Below are 27,057 nucleotides of genomic sequence, written 5' to 3' on the forward strand. Positions count from 1 at the left end.
AAGTTTCTTGCAAGGTGGGTTGTCTTTTATAATGAATATTTCTGCACATATATTCAAGCGTCCTAATGTTTGTATTATAACAGATGTGTTTTCTTAATTTTTCAGGATATGTAGGAGAGTGAAGATGTAGATTTATTTCTGTTAAACTCCAGGTTTTGCAACATCCAAGAAATATCTGAAGCACACCGTCTACTCGGATTATTTGGCTGCTACGGGTAGAAACAAGTGTGCGTTGTAGAGAGTTATTAGAGGTGTTTCAACAGAATCAGCTTGATTCTATTGTGTTTTTATTGCTCAGTTGTTGTGAAATCACCTGGATATTTATCACCACATAAAACATCCCTGCATGTGAATCAGAATAAAAGACAAATCTCAACATGCCCAGAGCATGGCTGTCTTCCCACAAAGCCACAAGTGATTCGTTTTAATCGGCCTCATGAAACAAGCTCTTGTCACATGCGTTCTTCCTTTCCCTACAAATCACTGACATTTCACATGAGCATAGCAAACGGATACATGAGGCTTTTAAATAAAGACTGAATTTCTAATTAGTCTCATGGTCAGACGTGGTTCAGAGGGAGAATCCTCCATCATGCCGCTGGCTCCCAGTATTGACTGAGATGTCATAAAGTCCTGGTATTGACAACCAGATAAATGTTCTTAACCCTCAGCAGTCTCTTTGCATCCGGGTTTTTGCAGCGGCCGTACAATCAATTTAACCCTAACCCATTTGTCTAAAGCAGTTATCCAGATCAATTACAGCAGCAGACCTCATCAGCATCCCACATCCTCCCAGTTCCTTACGATAAGGCTGCATCTCACCCATCACACAGCGGGGATTTGATCTAATCAGCCATTTGCAACAGTTGGACCGGGGAGACTGTGTCTATAAGCCTCGGCTGAGCGCGGAGGAGCTGGGGTAGAAACTGGCGTTCGCTCCGTCTGGAACACATTACTGTGGAGCCTCTAATGCAACTTACTGCTCCACTGCTCCACTGCTGCCCATCGATTTGACCAGCAGGGAGAAAACAACTGGATTACATAATTCATGGGACTGACTGCTCCATTTGTAGTCTTGTTCAACTGGGAGAAGTCACACAGATTAGTCGTTTTATCTGATGCAAAACTATGCAAAAGAAGCTGCCACTGGGTGTGCTTGAAAAAGAGCACTGATTTTCCCTTTTTGAACTTTTTTTCTATGACTTGCAGTCTGTCTGCAGCTCTTTGCGTGTTCAGTCATGACTGGGTATGTAGCCTACTCTCCACAATCCTGCCTTACAACTGGTGATGGTAATAGGTGACTCCACCTTTGCACTTATCTAAGTAGCACTCTGATTTGTTGACTGAAGGTGAATGCGGGTGTGCTACTATACTTGAAATAATATCTTCAGATGCTAAATAAAAAAGGAGAGATTTTTCTGTGCCAAGTCTCATTCAGAAAAACTGACATTTAAGCACATCCTTCAAAAAGTCCCCCAATAAATACTGCACCAAATTGTGCTTTTATTAATAAAATTGCATTTAAAATAGGTTTACAGAACTCTAGTCACCTCTTTTTATCCTTTTCTTATTTTTATATATTTTTTGTTTGGTTAATACAAATGTGGGTGTGCTACTATACTTGAAATATTATCTTCAGATGCCAAATAAAGAGATTTTCTGTGCCAAATCTCATTTAAAAAAAAAAATGACATTTAAGCACATCCTTCAAAAAGTCCCCAAATAAACACCAGATTGTGCTTTTATTAAATTAATAAAATTGCATTTAAAATAGGTTTAGGTGTATGTTAAGATTGAAGATGAACACATACAAAATTGTTAATCCACTATAAAGTTAAAAAAAAAAATTTGTTTTATGTAGAAATAAACACATTTCAAAATAAAACTTCCTATAATAATAATAATAAAAAAAAAAAAGGTGTCTTATTGTAGTTGCTGCTGGTGTGTTTTCTAGAGCTTCTTTCCACTCCCCTTTCAGGGAGTGAAACTTAATCCGGATGAGTAGCTGCTCCCGAGGAATTTGAAACCAATAGTGGTAATAAAAAAGAAAGAGCTTTGGTGTGTAGAGAACAAGCTAAACTGAGAGAACACAATGTAGGTTAGTGTTGTTAAAAACTTACATATCTGCTGATGAGGGTCCGCAGAGTGCTGAAATCCATCCCCATCCTCTTCCTCCTTCTTCCTCTCCTCTTTCCTTTCAACAAATGGGACTTCACTGGAGGCGCTAACTTCTTCTGAATTCTCCTTCTCTGTCCATGACTTTTACTCCATTTTCTTCTTCCTGAATGTAAAGAAAAGGTATAGGCTCGGTCTGTCAAAGTGTAAACCTGGACTCACCTAGTGTCACCTAGAGGGGCTGTAGTAAAGAAAGAGGAGGAGGAGTTCAAACAGGACCAGACAAGCGCTTCTGCTCCTCCTTTGAGACTAAACTATCTCCCTCTTCCTCTCCTCTCTGCTGAGCAACTACTAATAATCTCCTTGTCTCGCAGCCAAAGGAGCTTTTCTCTCACTACGTCACGAGGAGCCAGGTGGTGCTCGTGGTGGTGGCTCTGAACTGGAGGTGAGCGCATGCGCACTCTAGTGTTTTTAGGGTGTAATTGATTGGGTGTTTCAGTTAATTAGGATATATTGATTTTGTTTGCTTGGGGCACCAAAGACAAGATTAACTTTCATTAAACTGAGTGCAATGCAATGAGAGGACAGTGCATAAACATTTACAAGTATTAATGTGCAAAAGAACATTAAAGGTCCCATTTTTCAAAAAAGTGAAATTTTCTTTTTTTTTTTATTATAAAGCAGGCTTAAGTCCTATATAAATACTGGGAAAGTATCAAAACACTCAATACACAGATAAATACTGTACACACAGCTCGTATTCAGAAACTCTGCATTTGAAACAAGCCGTCAGGATTTCTGCCCATTCGTGATGTCACGAATATACAATATTTAGACCCTTGACACAGATTTAGACGTAAACATTCTAAATGTGTCACAGTTTATTCCTGGTCACAGTGTATGTGAATGTCATCAGCTGACAGGAAGTACACATGGACCCAAGCTGTTGCCTGGCAACGCAATTCTGTTGCAATTCTGTTGCAATTCTGTTGCAATTCTGTTGCAATTCTGTCAAAATGCGCTAAAACGGAGCATTTTAGACAGAGGGTAAATACGGGCATATTCAGGCAGACTGTAGAAGGAAAATAAAGTTTTTTTGAACATTACAGCATGCAAACATGTTCAAATAGAAACACAAAATACAAGTATGAACCTGAAAATGAGCACGATATGGGACCTTTAAGACATAATTAAAACAAAATGTTATAAAAACATAAAATTAAATATTAGAAAATAAAAACAAGGTAAAAACAAAAGCTAGGATCGAAGCTAAAATAGAGAATAACACACAAGAGTAAAAGCTCTAGTGCAGTATAAGATCATTATCTGGTTTAATAAAAAGCAGCAGCAAACAGGAATGTTTTAAGCTTTGATTTAAAAGAACTCAGAGTTGGAGTTGGTTCTGCAGGTTTCTGGGAGCTTGTTCCAAATATTTGGTGCATAAAAACTGAACACTGCTTCTGCATGTTTAGTCGTGACTCTGGGGACACTAAGCAGACCTGATCCAGATGACCTGAGAGGCCTGGATGGTTCATAACACAGCAGAAGATCAGAAATGTATTTTGGCCCTAATTTTAGGGGTGTTGTCCCAATTTGGACACCCCAGTGGTGCTGTCCACTGATATGGTGCTGAAAAAAAACCCTCCTTAAAATCTGTCTTTCTCCCCACATGACTATTTGTTTATTTTGTTTGTTTATTTATTTTGCACAATTTAAGACTATACAACATAACAAAAAAAAAAGAATAATATACAGTGCAGGAAGAGGCAAAAAAGTAAAAGTTGATATAAGGAAATAATATGACTACATAATAGTGATAACAAACAATTTGGACAAGATATATATAATAACAACAATAAAAATAAAATAAAAAATGTCTTGTCTTTTTTTTTATTGGCTGGATTTTGTGCAGTTTTATATATGTGCAGATAAATAAAATAAAAAAATAATTAAAAAAAAATTAGCATGGTTTAAATAATTTTCTTCATTCTAGAATTTTTTTTATAAATTATTATTATTATGGAAAGAAAATACAAGTAGCCTAATGAATGCATTAATAGGAGAGGTCAGGAGGGTCAGAACTACATGTCATGGTGCTGTGTTTCCGTGGGGGAGTATTTTCATTCATTTGTCCCTCCTCTGTTTCCTGGAGACGCTTTTCGGCGGGTTCTTGTTGAAACACCAGCATCAAGGTACTACAATAACAACTACTATTTCCGGTTGCATCCTTCAAAATAAAAAACCTTTCCTTTAAAACTTTTGCCAAATAATATACAGTGTAGTTTAAAAGCTCTTTTCTTTTTTTATTAAGATTATTTTGAATGTCATTATGTTTTGTTTTTGTATGTATATATATATATATATATATATATATATATAGGCCTATTTTAGGTTTGTCATACTTTTACTTGAGCATTTTTGATGTATAATAGTTAGCTACATTTTTATTTACATGTTCAGCCTTGCAGACTTCTACACAAGGGATTAATTCAGATCAGCTGTAATGCCAAAGCCAGCTCAGTCGCTTTGAAGGTAAAATTGCTTGACATGGGTGTTATGGCAGCAGATGGAGAAGAGACCTCTCCAGGTGTAGCTGCTATTTCAATTCAGACACAGGGCTTAACATTTGAACAACAACACACTCCATAACTACATTTAATTCTTAATTCATATTATTTGTTATAATAAATACATTATATTATTTAGCATTTTGTGTCCGTTCCCGTTTTTGTTATGGCCCACGGGCCGGGTTATAACAGAAGGAAGTGTTTGTATATTTTGTGTATTAACTTATGTTTGTTATAATTAGGTTCCGGATGGAGAATGTTAAAGTATTTCACCCTTAAGAAGCCGATGCATTAATAACATAAGATTACGTACCTCTTATTTTGTATTACTAATTGTGGTAAGCATGGTAATATATTGATTTAATTGGTTTATTGTGCAGAAAAATCATCAACATCAATATCTTCATCCCTTATCCATCCTTCAACCTCTCTGAATAAATGGTTAACTGGCTCTTGGATCCTGTGTTTAATGTGCATCCCAGCTAGAAGTTCAATGATCGAGCATTAATACTCTCAAACAAGGCAACAATAATCTAATTTAGGCCTAGATTAGTAAAGGGACTGTTTGTAACTTCTTACACATATAAATCAATATAAATATAAATAATAATAATAATAAATTTCGACTTTTGTCAGTTTTATCCAGAATGGTGTTTGAGTGAGAAATCCCATGCTCTTACTTTGAAGGAATTACGTCACTCGTTGTGGCTACGTGCTTCCTGCGTCGTGCTGGCTTGACTCAACTTGTAAAAATGGCGTTGTTCCTAGTAGGAGACTTGAGTTAGTTCACATTATTCTCTGCCATTTATCCAGTTATTGGAGAAACATCCCGCAACATTAAGCCACGACAGTAATGGCGACCCTGGATCAGAAATCCCCCAACGTGCTCCTCCAGAGCCTCTGCTGCAGGATCACGGGCAAAAGCGAAGGTACGCGCTAACTCCATACCAAACCTCATTCACAAAACCACCACTTTATCGTTTCTCTAACTATTACTAATAGTTCAAATGTTACACATAATTTAAAAGCATCGGGTGAATCCTTATCATCTACTTGCAAATTCGGCTTATCATTTCCACACACCAGAGTACAGATTTTGATAATAACCAACACTTTTACACTGCTTTACACTGCTTCACACTGCCGAGCCTGCTGTGTTATTGTGACGTAAAGTTGAAGAAAATGGTTGGAGTTCCGCACAAATTAAAGATGCGTGGTCTTTTGGATGTATGCCGAATTGAAGAGCATATTATTAGTGTCTTAAACTTCCTTGCGATTAAACAAGCACACACTTAAATAATAGACTGTTTAAGAATATAGATAAATTAGCTGTATTGGTAGTCGTGCTAAGTCCTAGCTGTCAGCCAATGGGGCTTGGCTACATAGCCTCCTGCACATCCCTCTTATAACGGTTCTTCCAGCTCTCACTATAACACACTGTTAGCTCTGGTTTGATCAAGTGCTTAGCTGTTTACTACAGCTATATCTATGAGCTTTCTAGCCAGTTAGCTCTCATGCATGACCCAACTACTGTTTGCATGGTTGTGTGTAGCTAGCTGCAGGCCTCTGCTGGATGCATGCATCTCAGAGATGCATGCAAAAAATCCATGTTTTCAGTTATTTTAATGCAATTGCATTGTGATCCAAAACACCAAAGCTTTGCAGTTTGGCAGTGTTGAGAGAAATATAGGCTGTGGTTTTTAATACAAAGCCAAAGTGTTAGTAATGTCCCATTATCAACAACCCCTTTTCAAAGCAATAGCCCATTCACACCAGTGGTTATTAGATAGATAGATGGATAGATAGATAGATAGTAACTTTATTGATCCCCAAGGATGCATTATTATCTGTCCTGCAGACTGGGAAAAATCTCCTGATCACAACTGTTTTGTCTTTTCCACATTACTTCACAGTGCTGCTTGTGTGCCATGACCTTTAGTCCTTACCTGTCCTTTATTTCTCCAGCTGAAGTGGCCCACCAGTTCCAGTATGCAGTGCGAGTCATTGGCAGTAACTACGCTCCCACTATTGAACGGGATGAGTTCCTGGTGTCGGAGAAGATCAAGAAAGAATGTAAGTGCCTTTACGCATTCATCTGTTACTGGACTAACAGAGGTGAGGAAGTCATTTCCATAGTTGACCTACAGTATATTCTTCTGGCATTTTTCCTAATCCACCTGCCAAATCTGCCTGTGTCCGTCAGGTGGTTTTTGTATATGAGCTCATTTGTGCACTTTTATGTTGGAGCCACGCCACGAAAAAGTCTAAAATCTTTATCGCACCATAATAGCAAATCCCAGTGGACTTTCATAGTAGCACCATTAGTGGGAAAACATCGATCCAACTAAGCTTTGACGCAGAAAATAAAACAGAAATAGTGCAGCACTTACTGAACAGAATGCTTATTTAATCCCAGGTCTGCAGGTGGATTTATGGGAAAGTATTTTTTAGAAGACCCAGCTCTTAAAATCTGTAAATTTAAGACAATGAAAAGTCTTTTTTTTCCATTCAGTGTAATGACCATCCCATCTGCTTTTTCTAAGCACAGATGGACCTCCGTGCTCCTCAGCAATTTATTTCCTACGTTTCTTTGTCCTACTCTGCAGTTTAACTTCCCAAATAGGCTGTTTGTGGGAAACTTTCTTTAATTATTCTCGTCTTGATGCCGTTGCAGTGCTGAAGCAGAGGAGAGAAGCAGATGCTTCTGTGTTCTCAGAGCTGCACAGAAAACTTCAGACGCAGGTTGGTGTTTGTGTTTCTCGCAGAACCGCTTTCAAACGGACACACGATGTAGTATTGATCATGTTATTTATACATTAATTTAGGATATTTTTTCAAAAGATTATGATGATGTTTAGCTGATGGGATGTTTCTGTGTTTGACAGAGTGTTCTGAAGCATCGCTGGTCTGTTCTCTACTTGCTGCTCAGTCTCTCTGAAGACCCCCGCAAGCCGTCCAGCCGGGTGAGACACACACATTTTTCTTTCTGTATTGTGTAATTGATTATAATTAGGGCTGTCAATCAATTAAAATATTTAATCACACAGTTATTATCTGTTCAAAATGTACCTTAAAGGGAGATTTGTCAAGTATTTAATAATCTTATCAACATGGGAGTGGACAAATATGCTGCTTTATGCAAATATATGTATATATTTATTATTGGAAATTAATTATCAACACAAAACAATGACAGATATTGTCCAGAAACCCTCACAGGTACTGCATTTAACATAAATAATATGCTCAAATCATAACATGGCAAACTGCAGCCCAACAGGCAACAACAGCTGTCAGTGTGTCAGTGTGCTGACTTGACTATGACTTGCCCCAAACTGCATGTGATTATCATAAAGTGGGCATGTCTGTAAAGGGGAGACTCGTGGGTACCCAGAGAACCCATTTTCATTCACATATCTTGAGGTCAGAGGTCAAGGGACCCCTTTGAAAATGGCCATGCCAGTTTTTCCTCTCCAAAATAGCGTTATTTCCGTGTTAACTTTGACAGCCCTAATAACAATAAAACCTAATAAACTATGTGGCTGATGCTGACTCGATGCCCTCACCTCCTCATCACGTCCCTGTCCTCCTCAGGTTGGAAATTACGGAGCCCTCTTCGCCCAGGCGCTCCCCAGGGACGCCCACTCCACCCCCTTCTACTGCACCCGGCCCCAGAGCCTGGCCCTGGGCTACGGGGAGAGGAGCGCCGGTCTGTCGGCCAGCGTGGGGACCAGCGGCATCTCCAGTCTGGGAGTGTACACGCTGAACGGGCCCACGGCGACGCCGCAGTCGCTGCTGGCTGGGTGAGCTTCTACACACAAAACACGCCTGTTGAAGGACACAAAACAATGACACAATTAGTCTTTCTAGTTATTAAGAAGAACCCGCTCACATCTCCAGTCAGCTGTGTTTAAGCAGATTCACCCGGAAGGCTCTGGGGAGCAGACGGTTATTTATCTGACACTCAGCGCCAGATAAAGGGAGCATCAATTAGCACCAGCAAATAAACTTGCCTCTCCGCCCCGGTCTCCTTTAATAAATCTGTTTTATGAGGCATCAGAAGGCCATTTAATTCCATTTATCCTTATTAATAATGCAGGAGGAGTCCTTCAGTTACAAATGACCATTGAGCTGTCCGGGCCATGAAAGGGCAAATCCTCACTGAGTTTATTTGCTGTTCTGCATGCAACGTCCAACAGAAGACCTCTAAAGTCTAGATCATATGCAGATGTTAGTGAAAGGAGTGTTAGTGAGACCCTCAGAGCATCAGTAAATGTGTGTTTGTGTGTGTGTTTCAGTCAACCCCCTCAGTCTGCAGCAGCAGGCGGTCAACCTCTGGGCTCTCGGCTGGCCTGGGCTCTTCCTGTCAGCTGCTCCCCTTCCTCCGCTCTGGCCCCGCTCGCCACCCGACCGCCCCTCGGACCTCCAGTCCCCTCCTCCAGAGCGGTCCGTCCTCGCCGAGACGGTGAGCGACACCTATAAGCCCAGCTCGGGCACCAAAGAAAAGCATTTCTGCAGATGGTATCAAACCCTTTTGCTTCCACTGAGAGCATCTACTGTGTTTTCTAACGTCTGTCCTCTTGTCCTCTGTCGGTGCAGGCGAGGTGAGCGAGGCGGCGCTGGTGCGGGACATCCTCTACGTCTTCCAGGGAATCGATGGCAAGTTCATCAAGATGAGCGGCCCGGAAAACTGCTACAGAATAGACAGCAAGGTACGTGAACGCGCAGCCGGCCTCGTAAAGCTTTTTAATGGACTAATCAGTCGAGCGGGTTGCACACATTACCCAGAGTAACCTCACAGTGCAGCTCAGGTCAGCATCGTCTCAGAGCGACGGAGTGCAAATCACATGGGGGGGCCGCTTTTTAAAACACGGAGATCACTTTTACATTAAACTCACTATATCTTCATTTGGGGAGAATGTTACCAGAGTACAGTAGACGATGTGATATCACGGTTTGCTGTTGTTGATTGGACTTTAACAGAAAGATTCAACAGATCAATATGAAGCTCTTTGGCTCCGAGCCACATCGACCTCTCTTTTTCTTTTCACTCTCCTGTCAATTTCTTTTATTCCCCCCTCTCATCCTCCTCTCTCTGGTATTATCGACGGGATGTAACCTGTCCCCGTCTCCTCTCGGCGGTGCTAAACATAGACTTTGTGGTCAATCCGCTGTCACCGTCCTGATGGAGAGGGAGCCGCTGAGACCAGAAATAAAATGAGTCAAGGATGGAGATATTTTGGACTCTTCTATAGGCACTTAACTTCTCCTCTGTAAAGCTCTCCGGATAAGAGGTTTTGTTAAAACGGATTTTAATGCATCATTAAATGTGAGTCAGCCGGAAAACAAATCTGGTTTGCTGTACCTAAAATATGCAGCTGTATTATGTATGGAAGGAACTTGTCTGCATAATTTCCTTCCCTGTTTATGACAAGATAACATGCGGAGGATGTAGTGTTGTAATGTGTGCGGTGCCTCACCAGGTGGTGCTGTGCAAGTCCCTGAGAGACATCAGCAGCAGGCTGTCCGAGCTCGGCTGGCTCCACAACAAAGTTAGGAAGTACACCGACGCCAGGAGCCTGGACCGGGCCTTTGGGCTGGTCGGACAGGTGTGTCTGCGTTCACCATACACACACACACACACACACACACACACACACGTTCTTTTAGTATCTAATGATGCTGACACACTCTTCTTCTTCTGCCCTCAGAGCTTCTGGGCCTCGCTCCACCAGGAGCTGAAGGAGTACTACAGGCTGCTGTCCGTCCTCCACTCCCAGGTACAGACAAGTTCATAGAATAGAAAAATATAGTGATAATGAAGCTGCTATAAATGTGTGTGTGTGTGTGTGTGTGTTGTAGTTGCAGGTGGAGGATGAGCAGGGCGCGATGGTGTGCACAGAGAGCAGCCTGACTCTCAAGAGGCTCCTGGTCTGGATGTACGACCCCAAAATCCGACTCAAAACGCTCGCCGCCCTCGTCGACTTCTGCCAAGGTGAGTTGTGTGTGTGTGTACGCTATGTTTACTGCGGTGTTATAGTGCGTTTCATTCGTTTGTTTCTGTGTTTCTTCAGGTCGTAAAGGAGGCGAGCTGGCCTCAGCCGTCCATTCCTACGGAAAAACGGGAGACCCGCAGATGAGAGCGCTGGTCCAACACATCCTCAGCCTGGTGTCGCACCCCATCCTCAACTTCCTGTACCGGTGGATCTACGACGGAGAGCTGGAAGACACCTACCACGAGGTACATACACACTTTTCAGTCCCGACAGTAAATAAGCTTAATGAGAGCGATGCGTCTTGCTTCCCGGAGGCCCAGCAGGAATTTACTGGTCATTGTTCCGTTCGGCTGCTCTGACGTTTGACCCCAATGAGAGAGAACATTACTGAGGAGGAGGAGGGAGGGATGAAGAAAGGGAGGGGGACAGCTCCTTCAATGAGGACTGATGAGAGGAGTGTAATGGGAGAGCCGGGTGATGGATGCTTCTCCTTTACTTCCCCCTGCCGCCTTTCTCTCTCTCACACACACACACACACACACAGTATTTATGTGACCAGCATTAACCATTAGTCATCGCTGGACGCTGGTCTTAAGTGCTGCGTTTAAGAACACGGAAGACAAAGTTATTGCATCTTTCAGGAGGGAAATTACCCTGGAGATCACACACACACACACACACACACACACACATAGCCTGTTAAAACACACCTGTAATTATGGAGTAAACATGAGATGTTTTAGGTGGTACCATGTAACACAGATTAGATGTTCGTACGACGCGTTGCCTTTTTCTTCTCCTGAACGATGTGTGCCATTAAACACGTCAGTTTGTATTTTAAACAAGCAGATCATGAATTAGTTTGACCCTGAGGTTACAGGTCATTAACCGCACGTTTTTGTTTCGTAGTTCTTTGTAGCATCAGATCCCAACGTGAAGACAGATCGCCTGTGGCACGACAAGTACTCCCTCAGGAAGTCAATGATCCCCACGTTCATGACCATGGACCAGGCCCGCAAGGTATACACACCCTAACACGTCTTCATTCATTCACCACAGGCTGGGCTTGGGATTTTTCCATTTCCATCCAGAAAATAAGCTCTCTGGCAAACACACGTTTATGATACTTATACGTTTCGTTCCGTAAGGTAATCTCCACAAATGAACACACTCCTGCACCACTCTATACACATCCAGGTAGGACTGTTTACCGTGAGTCGTATGAACTCATCATCTCTCTCTCTCTCCTCTAGGTTCTGCTCATCGGTAAATCCATCAACTTCCTGCATCAGGTTTGTCACGACAGAACGCCGCCGGCCAAAATCACGCAATCGTCCACGTCTGCAGACACGCTCAAAGATGGTGAGAGTCTCAAGTTTCTCTCTCTTGTTTATAGTGAACCTATTCCGCTACATGTTCATATCTGTGGAGAGTTTCTGGGCATAATTAGGATTAAAAGAGGGACGTTATCTTTACAAAATATCAGTTCAAAGTAACATTAAGAAAGAAGCTGCTGATCTTGTAAAAGTTCATGGTATTGCTGTTTTTATTGGTACTTTATTGTCCTCCTTATTTTTTTGTCCTCATCATATTGATAGTTATATTGACGGAGGCTAGTGGACAGGCAGTGATCGATGCTCTTACCGCTCACTGGCCTTGTCCTCGTCTCTTTTGGACTACGAAGACGAAAGGGGTATACTTAGCCACGTTCTATTGATTCAGTCTGTCGGACTTCATCTATACCAGTTTGATCTGTAGCTTTTACTGCATCTGCTGAAGGACATCGCGCTCTCGTCTCCGTCATTGTCCAGCAGCAGCGGTCTGGTTTGGACCAGGAGACGATATATTTGACCCTGACTCCAAAAGAAAAACATCATCGTTGCATAACAGACAAAAAAACAGAGCTCAGAATCCTTTTTTTTCTTGCCAAAATATGTGAAACAAAAGACTAACGATAAACCAATAATCCCTCTGTCTCCTCGTAGCTGCAGAGCTGCTGTCCGACCTGAAGGGGGCGTTTCAGGAGAAGATCGACGCCGCCTACTTTGACACCAGCAAATACCTGCTGGACGTCCTCAACCGCAACTACCTGCTGCTGGAGCACCTGCAGGCCATGAGGAGATACCTGCTGCTGGGCCAGGGAGACTTCATCAGACACCTCATGGACCTGCTCAAGTTAGCACTTTGAATATATCACAATCTGAATTCTAGCATTTTGATTATTAAACAAAATATTCATCTTTTATCCGGATTATTTTTGTCCCCAGACCAGAGTTGGCGCGTCCCGCCACCACTTTGTATCAACACAACCTGACCGGTATCTTGGAGACGGCGGTCAGAGCCACAAACGCCCAGTATGACAACGCAGAGATCCTCAAGAGGCTGGACGTACGCCTGCTAGAGGTAATGTGTGTGTGCGAGTGTGTCTGACTTCAGCGTGTCCTGATCCTTTGACATCCGTATTTCTGTTGTCTCCAGGTGTCTCCTGGTGATACAGGCTGGGATGTCTTCAGTCTGGACTACCACGTCGATGGACCCATCGCTACGGTAACACACACAGTTCCCAGCATGTTGTCCATGTATTGCTGCTGTTATTGTATATATATTTATATATCTGCGTGTGTTTCAGGTGTTCACAAGGGAGTGTATGGGACACTACCTGCGTGTGTTCAATTTCCTGTGGCGGGCCAAGAGGATGGAGTACACGCTGACTGACATCTGGAAGGGACAGATGTGTAACGCCAAGCTGCTCAAAACCATGCCGGGTACATTAACATACACATAGGAAGATGTTTTTTTCCGTTATTGTCATTTCCATGTTTCTTTAAAGGGCAAACTTGTCTTTTCTTTACCTGCCGTTGTGCTTTCTACTCTCCAGAGTTGTCCGGCGTGCTGCACCAGTGTCACATCCTGGCCTCCGAGATGGTCCACTTCATCCACCAGATGCAGTACTACATCACCTTCGAGGTCAGAGCATTAGCGGCGCCGGCGCCGATCGCAGGCTGTAAAACCTCAGTAGATAGAAGTAGTAATTACAGCAGGAGGGGAATCTGCAATGCTGCACGACTCCTGATTTAAAGCATCAATAGTAGCCTGGAAGTTAGTGAGGTTAACTCCATTTTAGAAAGCTGCTGGTTCAAATCCAAACCAGTTGAAAAACTCTTCTGAAAGTCAGACTAAAGAGGTTGTTTTAGACGGGTTAGCAGTTCTTTAAGGCTAAAAACATATACGTTTGGTGTGTGTGTAGGTGCTGGAGTGCTCCTGGGACGAGCTGTGGAACCGAGTGCAGCAGGCTCAGGACCTGGACCACATCATCGCTGCCCACGACGTCTTCCTCGACAGCGTCATCTCGAGATGCCTGCTGGACAACAACAGCAGGGTAACACACACACACACGAGATAATCTGATGGATTTTCTGAAAGTTATATTATTTTATCTTCCCTGAACTCTGCTTCTGTGTCCGTCCAGTCTCTTCTGAACCAGCTGAGGGCCATATTTGACCAGATCATCGAGTTCCAGAGCGCCCAGGACTCCCTGTACCGCTCAGCGCTGGAGGAGCTCACCCTCCGGCTGCAGTTCGAAGAGAGAAAGCAACAGAGGAAGGAGGAGGTAGGAGGTTTCAGCTGAGCTAAATACACAGAGAAAAAGAGTCGTAGTATTTAAATGATTGATGCTATCCTGTCTGATTCAGGGTCAGTGGGAAGTGACGGCCGAACAGGAAGAAGAGGAGAAGAAGAGGATTCAGGAGTTCCAGGAAACCATACCAAAGATGCGCTCCCAGCTCCGCATCCTCACCCACTTCTACCAGGTTAGCAGCCTGAGCCGCCTCCAGGAGCAGCCTGGTCAGTCATTAAATGCAATTTCTCCTTTTCACATCGCCTCCCTCTCCCTCCTCCAGAGCATCGTCCAGCAGTTCCTGGTGCTGCTGATGACCAGTACGGATGAGAGTCTGCGTTTCCTCAGCTTCAGACTGGACTTCAACGAGCACTACAAGTTTGTCTTTCACAACACAGGAAACTGTAATTGTTTTATGACCCCTTAATTTGCTCAAAATAATCATTTTCATTCATCTCCAGGGCCAGAGAACCGAGGCTGCGAGCCTCACTAGGCGCCAGCCGGGGGCGACGATCGTCAAATATCTGACACGCCGACGACGGCATCGACGAGCGAGGCTTCCAGTCAGTGGAGCGTGGGGTATGACATCACAGTGGGCAGGTGTGACATCACAGAGACGGGTCAGGCCGGCCAGCAGACTTCGTGTCGAGATGATGTCATGCCTTGGAGGAGCGATCAAGGCGCTGTTCCGGCGGTCGCCAAGTGATGACATCACAGCAGACGGCTCCGGTGAAGTCGGCGGCTGCGTGGGATCACAAAGGGATTTCGGAGCTTGCTGTGACAGAGAGGGTAAACAGACTGCTTGAAATTCTGCAAAAACAGGGGGGGGAATTTGTGAACGAGGAGGTAAATAACAGCAGCTGTCAGAATGAGCTCCCCGAGTCACACAGGGCCACCTCACATGGCATGCCTTATTAATGAGGAAACCTTCTCTCTCAGCGTGGTTGCCAAATCTAGTCCCCACACACATAATGTATGTACATAGAGTTTATGCAAAAAATGTATGTATGTGTACATAATATGCATCTTTAAACGTCACTTGTGGCTTCGCATCTTCTCACTAGGGTTCAACCGATATGGTGTCTGATATATTTTCAATTTTGTATTTGTAGCACTTAATAAAATGATTCAATTTGAGCATTTTTAGTAGAATTATTCCAGTAGACGCAGTCTTTCTGCTGTTTGTTAAGGTGGAAACAAACTATACGGAGTCGTCAGCATATTGGCGCACTAGTATATCGGTCTAACCCTAGTTCTCCTTAAAATCCAGGTTTTTTTTAGGGTGTCAGGTCAGCTGTCCAATCACAATCATACAGAGGATTTTGAATTACGCACAACACACACTCTGCTTCCACTGACATGAAGACAAACCTGGCTCATACAGACAAAAAGAACCCCTTTGTTGCCGCCTTTGTTTACACCTTACATTAATATCTGACGTTAGTTGTTGATTTGAATAGATTTGTAACTGTTCGCCATTACATCTGGCTTCACCTCGACCGACAACCGACTGATGTAACGAATGTTATTAGATTGTATTTAAGTGTGGTTTCCCTGCTAAGTATTAGTATATGTTTGTATGAGAGATGGATCATGTCAAAGAAACAATCCTCACAACAACCACAACAACCTCACTCGTCTCATTTCATAAACAACAGGAACTATACATGTTTTTCTTTAAAAAAAAAAAAAAAAATGTAAATATTTCTAAATGAAAGTCCATATTTAGAGAATTTAATGGTTATAAATGTTAACTCGGGCGGTTTATTTTCTGAAAACGAGTCTATTCCGTCATTACAAGGACAGCAAGAGTGTTAAAAAGTGAGGTTTGCTACATATTGAGATGAAGATGCTGACCGTATCCAGTATGCTGTTGATCAGCTCCCCAAAATGTTCACTTTTTATTAATCGGGCATATCTATTTGCTGAATTTGCTGGTAGGACACAGTCCAATGCTTTTTGCTATTTCAAAAAAGGCCAAAATGTTTGTTGAGATTGAAAAGTCAAGTAGCATTTTAATCATCAAGTCATACAATCATTTCCATGTGTGTAACAGACATTAAAGGATCTGGTTAATGTAGTATTATAGCTAAAATCTATAATACTCTAATAAATGTTTTGTTAAACTTTTGTTTTTTCACCGGAAAACATATTTACTTCTGCAGATTAACAAACTTTATTTCATTTTTGGGAGATTCTCCTTTCGAGCTACAAAAAACTATTTTCACTGAGTTGAGCAGCAGATGTTCAACATCAGCCCAGGATTCACTGTTGACTCGTTACTATCCATGTGTGCTGTTGATGTTCCAGGTTTTTTATTTTTGTCTTTTAGTTTTATGGTCAATGAAACAGACCGGTGCTGCGTATGGTCACTGGACCAGTTGACTGCTTTCTGAATATTCATGAATCTGAATTAAGAGTGAAGTGAAACACCAAACTGAACCTGGGTCAGCACTCCCGTCTCTGTCTGTCCTCTACATTGTATAGCACATAATGTATAGAATATAGGGAAACAAACCATCCCGCTTCTTCTTTAATAAAATGTTTTTTATTGATGTGTGTTCTGGTGTGTTTGACTTCTTACTACCATGGTGCTGTGCAGCTCTGCCTCTGGTTTGAATTTGCTTAAACTTACTGCCACCTACAGGCGAGAGATCAAAGGTAATGTTGGATAAATTCAAGGTAAACATCCCATTTTAATATCTATCGAACGTTAGACAGTAGTTCAATTAGTCTCTATCCCTCCATCTTAGCTGTTTATGTCACATTTCATCAATTAATTAATGCCTACATTTATATTTAATATTATTTTTGGTACATTCAATGCCATATTTATTTATTTATTTTTGATTTTAGCAGGTTCCATCCTCCATAGTTACCAAAAGTCAAGATGCAGATTTAATCTCAGACTTGTTTTCAAAGCAGGCAGAGTCTACTTAAAATAAACTGTTGAGTTGCATTATGGGAAATGTAGGATTCAGTGTTTCTATGAACTAAAGGTCTGGATATCTCGGCCTCTGCTGCTTCATTTTTGACCGTTCTTGTTTTAATGCATCTCTCACAAACTTTATACAAGTGTAATACTAAATTCACGGAGTACCCCTTTAAGTAATTACTTTTAAAAACAATTAATTTAGCAATTAATAAAGGGAAGTCTTTTAAGCTTTGGAGGAGAACTTTATTATGGAGGACGGAACCTGCCAAAATAATAAATAAATAAGCCGTTAAATGTACCCAAAATAATATTAAAAATAAATATAGGCAATAATTAATTGATTTTATGTGACATAAGTTAATATTTATGTTTTAATTTGATTCTCTGTCTACTCTTCTATTTCTCTATTTATTTTTGATGTTGGTGCTGATTTTAGCTAACGGCATGTTTAAACAAAAATCTTAACTCAAAAGTCCACTTACTAGCACATTGGAGCTTTCAATCGATTTCACTGTCTTCTACAGCCTCTGGAGCTGGCTCAGTTGTGACCTAAGTGGGAGATCAAGTAATTTCAATCGATAATCTTACATGTTTCAATATAATTAGGTGGACTGTGTACTGGTGTTAAACATTTTATAATGTGTGCACTTTAGCATGTGTGTCCTCTGAGTCAATAGACTGGACCTGACTACCCCGTCACTTATTATTATTCTCATGTGCAATACTGATTTAACTCAACTGTCCAATAATGTGTGCAATAATTCAACTGTGCAATACCCTGGCATTAATACTGTACATTTCAATAGATATTCTTATTTAATTCATGCTTATACTATAATTGCATTCATATTTAACACACTTAATAGATCACACTTCTCAGCATTTTGTATTTACTTATTTGCACTGTGGTTATATGTCATATTGTATGTCTTTAATGCACATATTTCTTCTATTCTCATTTTATTATTACTTAAGTTTCTCTACTTATATTGTGTTATATATTGTATCATTATGTACATAATTAACACGTTACATATTTATATTGTCTTACATTTCTTTATGTTTATATAAGAGCAACTGTAACGTCCCAATTTGCCCAATTTGAGGATCAATAAAGTATTTCTGATTCTGATTTAGACTGAACTGTGCGAGATGTGAACCACTAGATGGAGCAACAGCTTATGTTTTATCAGCTTCCATCCTCTCCACCGTCGGCCTTTCGGTCTCTCTCACACACATTACTTAACCATCCTGGCTTTACAGTCTTTTGTGTGCAATCAAAAATATGTTTAGTATACAAAATGAGACCATTTCAGTGTCTTTGGTTTTGACATTGAGTTATTATGTGGAGCCTGTGTAATTCAGATGTTGTCACGGATGCTCTAGTTCACTTGTTGTTGGATGTTGGAGGAAGATGTTCACACAATGCAGAGGCAGGAGGGAGAGGAGAGGGAGGTGTGAAAGTCCTGTCACACACACAAATTCATTCTGTCGGCCTTCATTTCTGTCTCCAAAAACGACTCGCTCAGTCGTTTGCAAATGTGCATTCTGTGTATGTGTGCGCGTAAATGCTTGTTTATTTGTCCACAGAGCCATCCCTCCAGGCAGATATATAACAACCCCTCTCGTCTTTGTGGATAACACTTTGAGAAAATTGTCAATTTGGAAAGCCGGAGTAGCGAGAGGCTGAGTCCTGACCGCTCAGCCGGAACAGACAGACTATGGGGATCTTCATTTTTTTCTTTTCTTCTATCTTAATTCCCCCCCTCTTCCTCTCTGCACTGTCTATATGTGATGGATCTGAGTGTATAGAGGTGTTTGTCTGTCACATTGAAATGGTTTCTGATCACTCAAGGCATTTTTCTTCGCCAGTATTCCCAACACCCCTCATGTCATTTTCTCTCAACAGAAATAGCTTTGCTCTGCCGACCTTTATACCGAGCAATACCTCTCCGACAAACTGACCTGGTATCAGTTCATTCTGCGTGTGTCAGTGGTCTTGAGAGCGTTTGACAGTCTTGGACGTGTTCACTTGCTGAGCAGCCCTCAGAAAAAACATAAACTTTACTTACAAGTGATCAGTGACTCTCTATTACAGTCTTATAATTTAAGTAGATATTCCAAAAACTAAATGAGCTGACCAAAGTCAGATGTTTCGTATCCTTTGTGAACACACTTTATCAGCATTTCAAATGTGTGTGTGTGTGTGTGTGTGTGTGTGTGTGTGTGTGTGTGTGAGCACCCTGTCCTCTACCTCTGTGCACTGGTGCAGTGAACCCTCACTAATACCTGAGAAACACATCCAGCTGCCCCTCACTGCCACATCTGCACTTTCACCAGCCTCAGGGCTCGAGGTCACACAGAGGTGACAGCGGGGACTTCCTGTCAGGGGCCAATAGCTACCACTGAGGGCACATGTTCGATATTTTTTCGGGACATTTAGGGATTTTAGCAAACTTTGCATTCTATAGAAATAATTTTTTTTTTTATTAAATCAATAAAGGATTCAGTACTTTTTGGCCAGGGGGGCTTTGAAACACTCCTTTATGATGTGAAATAAAACAGTCATGTTTTAATTTACGGGTCTGTCATTTCCTAATAAAATTCGAGAAAGTTTCCTGGAAGGAATTATGTCATCTTGTATTAATTATAGGGGAAAATAGAGACAAAGTTCTAGTGTGTGATGTGTTGAGTTATACGGCAAGCTGCTGAGGAATTTGGGGTTATATAAAGGAAGTTGAGCATTGAATCAACGTGGGAGCGGGACCACCGCTGGGAATCTGGTGTGTGAATTCATTTTATTCATTTTTATTTTTTTACAATTCATATTAATTCTTCTTTTTTTATTTCTAATTTATTTTTATTATTTAATTTTTCTTATTTATTTGAATTTTTATATTTTATATTTCTCATTTATTTTATTATTATTCCCTTGTTTTTTAATACATTGTTTTTCAATTTACAGTTACTATCTGTTATTATATGTACTGTATTACTTTATTTTCTATGGTTTAGGTTGTATTCTAAAAATGCTGATGTGATACAGATTATGGCTTTCTTAAAGCTAATTCTTAATACATCTAAAGAAATAGTTTGACATTTCAGGAAATAGAGGGAAACAGCTAGCCTGACTCTGTCTAAAGGTAACAAAACACGTCTAATTAACTATTCCTTTAATAGTTTATAACAGTTATGGTAAGATTTGACATTAGAGATGCTAACAAATCCTCTGAAAGGATCATTAACGTTGGTTAAATTGACACACGGCCCATTTCCCTAGCAGCAGCAGGCTTAATTCATCTGTTTGACCCGCTGATACAAAGCAACAAGACCAACTGTCATATCCCATCATGCATTAGCTGTGCTGCAGATGCATGAATGAGAGCTGATGAATGGCCCGCTAGCCGTTCTTCCATTATATTCTCTGTGAATGTCATTAAAGAAAAGGCTGGTTCATTTCCCTGTGACTGACTCAAGCCCTGCTCCTCTATTGTACGACCTTCTAGCGCTGTTTTAAGGTGAAACGGAGAATAAAAATATGTCTGTGTGTGTCTGTGTTGTCAAGCCAGGAAGAGACAGCTGACATTTAATGGCATTTCTGGCAGCAGGTGTATCTGAGAGAATTCTTGTTACTTCTTTTCATCTCTCTTGTCTCTCCGCTGAGCGCCAGCTGCACCCACAGTTTGCTTTATACACAGTTTAACACAATGCAGAAACCGAGCTACAACTTCACATTTATGCTTCCTGTAGGCCGTGGAAAAAACCCTGCATTGTGTCCAGGACCTCCACCTACTTTTGTTCCCAGTTTGCTTTAACAAGAGTCTTGAGGATAGATGTGCGGCATTAATTGGACATTTGCATTTATGGGATTTTAATGAGACTAATTAGGCCGGCAGATCGTAGCTAAGTCTTATAGTTTTGCCCGGATACTGAACAAGGTGTGAAAAGTACTCTCAGCTGTGGATAATTGTCCCCTCATCCAACCCCAAAACTTTCACCTTTTGAAGTGCTTTCCCAGGTTACATTTGCACTAATTGTGGCCGTCTAATTAACTGTGAGAGGAAGAAAGGCTCCGGGAGCACTTTTTATTTCTTTCTCCGATTATGGAGTTTGGTTTTCCAAAATTAGACCAGAGGAAACAATGAGCATGTCGCTGATATACAAATCACTAAATCTCACTTTTTTGTATTGTGATGTATTTTGTCCTCTGGGTGGTGGCTAATCAATAAAAAAAGTTAAAGGTCCCATATTATGCTTATATATAAAAAAAATTCTGTTTATACTAGAACATGTTTACATGCTTTAATATTAAGAAAAAACTTTATTTTCCTCATTTGTCTGCCTGAATATACCTGTATTTACCCTCTGTCTGAAACGCTCCGTTTTAGCGCATTTCAATGGAATTGCAACAGAATTGCGTTGCTAAGCAACAGCTTGGGTCCATGTTTACTTCCTGTCAGCTGATGTCATTCACATACACTGCAACCGGTAATAAACTGGGACACATTTACAACGATTACGTTTAAAACTGTGAAATGGTCTAAATATTGTATATTTGTGACATCACAAAATGACAGAAATCCTAACAGCTTGTTTCAAAGGGACAGTTTCTGAATTTGGGCTGTGTGTATTTCTCCATGGATTGAGTGTTTTGATACTTTCACAGTATTTAAACAGCACTTAAACCTGCTTTATAATAAAAAAAGACATGAAAATCTCACTTACCTTATGAGACCTTTAAGGGAAAGGTAAAAAAGTAAAGATACTTGCTGCTTCTTGGACGTGTTGATGTTTGAGGCCTTGATGAAAGCTTGAAATTATTGCAATATAATATGTAACCCTCCACCGCCTTCTTCAGTATGAAACCTGACAGACAACACACGAAGAGGAGAAGCCAAGACCGGAGTAATTTCCTCTCGGTAAACACAAGTCGTGTGCTTGTTGACAGCTGAGATTATTAGGAATGAAGTATATCAGAGAAGGCTGTGAGACACAATATGAAAGGCTCGACTCGAGAGGAAACAACTCACAAAGAGGGTCAGGTCTGAAAGAAGTCCTTCACCAGCGCATCTCGCCTCCATCTTCTCTTCTCAGCTGCTTTCTACCTTTAAAAAGTCGGGCAGGTGAGCTCACTTCAGCTCAGCTGGATTTCTTGATGTTGCAGCAGGGTTCTTTCTTTCTTCTCAGCCTCCTCTTGACTCCTCCGCACATCCACATCTTGACAGCTTTGCTCTGTAGTTCCCTATTTTTGAATTTTGAGCAGCCATACCATCAACTGGCACTCCCGGCTTCTTTGAGACGCTCGTGTCTCAGCTGTCTCAGCCACTTCGCTGTCACTCGGATGAAGCGGTGAAACTTTGTCTTGCTTCCTGCTGTATTCACACATAGAAAGTGTTAATTTTACACTAGAGAAGGCCAGTAGGTTTGAAAACCAGGACATCAATTCAAACCACAACATCCTCTTTTAATACAGTAAGAATGAACACTTTCAAGTTTTCATTTGCTTCCTCAAGTTCTGCTTTATGTGGAAGAGTCAGCGCTCAGAGATCAGGTCAACCGTGCAGGCAGGAGGGAGTATTCAACAGGAGGGACGGGCGGCATGTCGACAGTTCCAGCTGAGCTGCCATCACTCTGGTCAAATGATTTCGGGTTGTGGATGATGCTGTAGCTCCTCGGTGTCCACAGGACAGCAGAGCTGCCTGTCAACACACTGCAGGGAGACATGACAGAGCAGTCTCGGCTGGAAGTTGTCTCGTTACGCTCACGGCTACAGAGCACTGTATCTACAAGGCTGTAGTCCTCGGCTGAGACAAGAAGGATGAGTTTTATTGGAGGCTATTGTTTAATCACTTAGTCAAACATACAGTAGTGACCACACAGAAATATATACATGTCATATTGTCTGAGTTATGGGGTCATAAGGTTATGTATATTTTATATGTTATAAGTCATATAAGGAAATATAATCTTTTAATTTTTCTAATATTTCATTTAAAGAGGACCTATTATGCTTTTGTGCTCTGCTTGAAATCTCGCCTTTTCTTCCGTAACGTGGTGATGTCACCAAGTAATACATTTGCGTAATACCTGCCTAGCGGGTAGTTTGGCACGCCCTCTAACAAAGTAGAGCGGAGCTGGAGCGGAGTCCGAAGAGTTTGGTTCGGTTGACCAATCACAACAGAGTGGGCCAGCTCACCAATCACAGCAGACTGGGCTTTTCAGGGGGAGGAGCTCAAACAGAGCGTTTCAGACAGAGAGTGAAAAGAGGTGCTGTGGCACAGCCAGTATGAGAAAAGTAAAGTGTTTTTTGAACATTAAAGCATGTAAACATGTTCTAGTAGAAACCTAAAATACAAGTATGCACCTGAAAATAAGCACAATAGGTCCTCTTTAATTTGTAATTTAAATGCTAATTTATGGAATCAATCTGCAATAGCTTTTAGAGTTAAATCTAGTTTATTCATTTTTTAATTTAACACTGAAAAAGTATAGAATTATTCCAGTGGCACACATGCCTACAGATAGCATACATTATCAGCAGCTAATTTTGTTCCTTTCCCTCCATCGAACTACCTGCACTGTGTGACATTTCCACTGCCATTGCCTCCATAGCTGCCCTTTTTCCTGCCCCCTTGTGCATGTGCCCCTATGGGAATGCCGCAGTTTCGCTGTTTAAATATTCCAGAGTAAAGTGCATGAGACAACTCGTCCTCTGAACTCGGGTGTAATATCTAAAACGCCATGAAGACGGTAAATTCTGTCTCTTTTTATAAACATTCAGCCTCAGGATGGCTCTATGTGCAATACGCTTCACAATAAGGTCAAATGTGTGAATTTGTACTCAGTTTATTCATCACAACACACCAAACGAGCCCACTAGACACGACAGATATCCATACCAATGTTCATCTAGTAAAGTGGTTGTTGAGATATGTTGTGCTGATGGATGAACAGCTGATGGACATTAAGCCAGTGTGATTTCAGTTATTGAGTGTGACATTTCAGCATCACAAGCCGTGGCCGCTTTACAGATATTTATTCAGCTTAGATGGTCAAATGGATTGACGGGCACATTGAAGGACGGGCAACGAATAGTTTATTAGCCCACTTGTATTCATGCGCATGCACAAGAGTTCCGCCGTCAGTCATGAGGCCTGATGGGAGAAGCTGTCTGCGGGCTGGAAATGCCACCGTCTCCTCTATTGACAGACAGCAAAAACAGAGAGAGAGCCAGATCGACAGACAGAGGGACGTGGGAGGGAGCAGGAGTAGGGTAGGGTGTGTTTGATGGAAATACTGCAGCACTTTCATATTTAAGGGCAATGGAAACGAGACAGTATGTCATCATCATTCTGCTACTATCTAGAACAATGTAGTCTTTATATAAATTACATTATGGAAGAAAATGTAAATCTTTACATGTGATGCAACATAAAGTCATTTTACATACAGTGAGGGATGAGGAAAAACTTGCTATACATTATTCTGTAGGGCGACAATGAAATCAAAGCACCAGTTGTACTTTGTTTAGAGTTATTTAGCAAGCATGCAAACACACTAAACTAAGATGGTGAACATTATAACACAGCATAACACTTAACACTATGAAGCATTTTATGAATATGTTTACTATTTAAACATTTCTTGTCTTTGTTTCACAAGAAACTTAAAGGTGCTATTGATAACATTCAGCCACTAGATGTCGCATTCTCCCTCCCCCCGTTCCATCGCATTTACTTCACAACATGTGGTTGCCGGGCTATTACCGTCAATCTCATCCATTTATCCGTTTTTTTCCACACTAATTGACGACCCAGAGATGCCACCTGTTAACGTTGTTATATTATTAACTCACAAGCCTTGTTAGAAGTGGGAACCAAACGTCAGATAAATTCCACAGATATAAACAAACATTTTTGGACCCACCAAAACATTTAAAAGGATTACTTCAGAATAACAATCGATATTTTTTTTTCAGGAAAAGCCACACTTTTATTCGGCACCTTTCTAAAGGCTCTGTGGATGTATTATTATAATTTGTTTTAAATATTCGTTTACATAAAAATGTTATTACTAAGACCTTTCAAAGAGACAGTGTGTAGGATTTGGCGACATCTAGTGGTGTGGTTGCAGATTGCAACCAACATGAGTACCACTCCGCTCAATCCTCCCTTTCCAAGACTAAGGTAACGTGAGCCGCCGAGTGCAAAACTGTGGTTACACCGTTCAAAAGTCTCTCTCTGGAGCCAGTGTTTGGTTTGTCCGTTACACATTGTTCCTTTAACTACCAAAACATAGAACTTCCCCTAAAGACACAGCATAGAAGCATTTAACTTCAAGTAAAGAGTCCAATCTATTTATCAAGAAAACGTTTCCAGTTTATCAATATTGCCTCCCTTAAAGGCCTCGAGGTGTAAAGTTAAGTCGTACACTGGAACATTTTGTGCAGTCAAGAGATATCTGACTGCACAAAATGTACAAGGACAGGCCACTGGATGTCTCCCCAATGGCCTCATTTGTTAACAGTAATTACACTAATGTCTTATAATTAAGGAGGCAGTGATTTATTGATGTTAAAATGCTACATGTAGCTCCACTCTGACTGCTGTGGTAATATGATAAGATAAAATGTGACAAATGTACCTGCTAATTCAGTGCCTCCCATTTGGTTAGTGGCGTGACACGCACTGGAGCCCCCGTTTCAGCTTAACTGACAGGTTAGAAAAGTATCAACCCGAGCAGGTTAACGAAATGTATTTCTTTCTTTTTTTTAACTATAATTTAGAGTAATTGCCGCAACAGCTGCCGGCACACACCTGGACAATTACCTATACCGCGAATGCTGGAATGGCTGAGTGGCGGCAGCAACGACGGGTGAAATTGCTGGAAGGCCAGACCGTGCTTCACACTGTGATCGACTGACAAAACCGTCTAACTCATCAGGATAAAAAGCTTTTCCCCTAAATAAAGGTTTATTGTGTGAATAAAAGGAGGACAAAACAGCTTTTATTCTGAAGAGAATCAGCCTTTTTTCTAGATGTGCATTTGCAAGTAAAGCATTGATTTTCCATTTGAACATCTTGACCTCCCCCTGCATGTGACACACACCAATCAAATGTTCTGCTCCGTTGCCAGTTGCCAAGGTCACCAAACCTGCACACCTACTGCTGCCTAAAAGCAAAGAAAAACACTTTATTTTTTTTCCTGCTCTTTGTGCTGCAGTTGGGCATTGATCTCTCTGTCTGGCTGACTCCTCTCTCTCTCCGCTCCAGTCCATTTTTCTCTTTCCGTACCCGCAAAGAGAGGTAGACAGAAATAAAGCGGCCCTATTCTCAAACCTCCATAGGTAGTGCTCTCTCTCTCTCAAACCATGGAGCTGTGACTTCAAAGCCACTCTCTAGAAAAACGCTCGATATGGCTCCTACTCGGCGTAGTGGGGTTGTTTTGTGAATGAACCAACATGTTACCTCTAAGGCCCAAAACACTGCTTCTTTTCACCCAGCTCTGGCTTATAGTCACACCCACGGTCTCTTATTTCCAATAAAATATCAACTGCTCCCAAAAGTTTCACCGCTACTTTTTTCCCAGCCTTCAGAAGCTCTGAACGCCTCGCTGTATATAGACAAAAATACACAGATATATAAAGCACAGACTGTGACTGAGACACACTAGACTGTACAAACCCCAGCCCTCTCACTAGAACATGTTCCAGCCTCTTATTAGCGCTGATGAGACAGCTTAATAACGGAGGGCTTGAACATCCCAACTCATAATAAGATATTGGTGTGTGTTTGTCAGATGAGAGGCAGCCAGGGAAATCACATTCAT

At 41.3% G+C, this 27,057-nt stretch overlaps 2 protein-coding genes across 8 annotated transcripts in view; one reads left to right on the top strand and one right to left on the bottom strand.

The window, feature by feature from the left end:
- The window catches only part of atp11a (ATPase phospholipid transporting 11A), a 43,634-nt gene extending 41,097 nt beyond the window's left edge, over positions 1-2,537 (bottom strand). For 3 of the 7 annotated variants that reach the window (XR_012592872.1, XM_074626567.1, XM_074626572.1), the window contains exon 1: positions 2,121-2,536. Coding sequence is in view for 6 of the 7 variants with exons in the window: in XM_074626567.1 (XP_074482668.1) it covers positions 2,121-2,165 (45 nt within the window). In the remaining variant the exon portion in view is untranslated. Of the gene's footprint in view, positions 1-2,120 lie in introns of all 7 variants that reach the window. The other 4 variants (XM_074626570.1, XM_074626569.1, XM_074626571.1 and 1 more) reach the window with 2 other exon arrangements.
- A 2,856-nt stretch (positions 2,538-5,393) lies between these two features.
- On the top strand, positions 5,394-16,849 carry tubgcp3 (tubulin gamma complex component 3). The gene is made up of 23 exons (XM_074626712.1): positions 5,394-5,611; positions 6,648-6,755; positions 7,357-7,424; positions 7,568-7,645; positions 8,277-8,485; positions 8,981-9,147; positions 9,282-9,394; positions 10,166-10,291; positions 10,394-10,462; positions 10,545-10,677; positions 10,757-10,923; positions 11,588-11,698; positions 11,932-12,040; positions 12,664-12,853; positions 12,946-13,081; positions 13,157-13,225; positions 13,308-13,443; positions 13,557-13,645; positions 13,926-14,057; positions 14,148-14,288; positions 14,371-14,487; positions 14,578-14,672; positions 14,756-16,849. Exons 1-23 carry the CDS (start codon positions 5,536-5,538, stop codon positions 14,820-14,822), a joined length of 2,706 nt encoding a protein of 901 aa, XP_074482813.1. The 5' UTR covers positions 5,394-5,535; the 3' UTR covers positions 14,823-16,849.
- Positions 16,850-27,057: the final 10,208 nt, after the last annotated feature.

Source organism: Sebastes fasciatus, chromosome 24 (genome assembly GCF_043250625.1).
Source record: "Sebastes fasciatus isolate fSebFas1 chromosome 24, fSebFas1.pri, whole genome shotgun sequence".
NCBI lineage: Eukaryota > Metazoa > Chordata > Actinopteri > Perciformes > Sebastidae > Sebastes > Sebastes fasciatus.

What these genes read in the sequence shown, in the direction of transcription:
- tubgcp3 (XM_074626712.1), top strand. Translation starts at nt 5,536, where the DNA reads ATGGCGACCCTGGATCAGAAATCCCCCAACGTGCTCCTCCAGAGCCTC. An exon ending in ACAGAAAACTTCAGACGCAG is followed by an intron (nt 7,425 to 7,567) that starts GTTGGTGTTTGT and finishes TGTGTTTGACAG; the next exon opens with AGTGTTCTGAAGCATCGCTG. An exon ending in TGTCCGTCCTCCACTCCCAG is followed by an intron (nt 10,463 to 10,544) that starts GTACAGACAAGT and finishes TGTGTGTTGTAG; the next exon opens with TTGCAGGTGGAGGATGAGCA.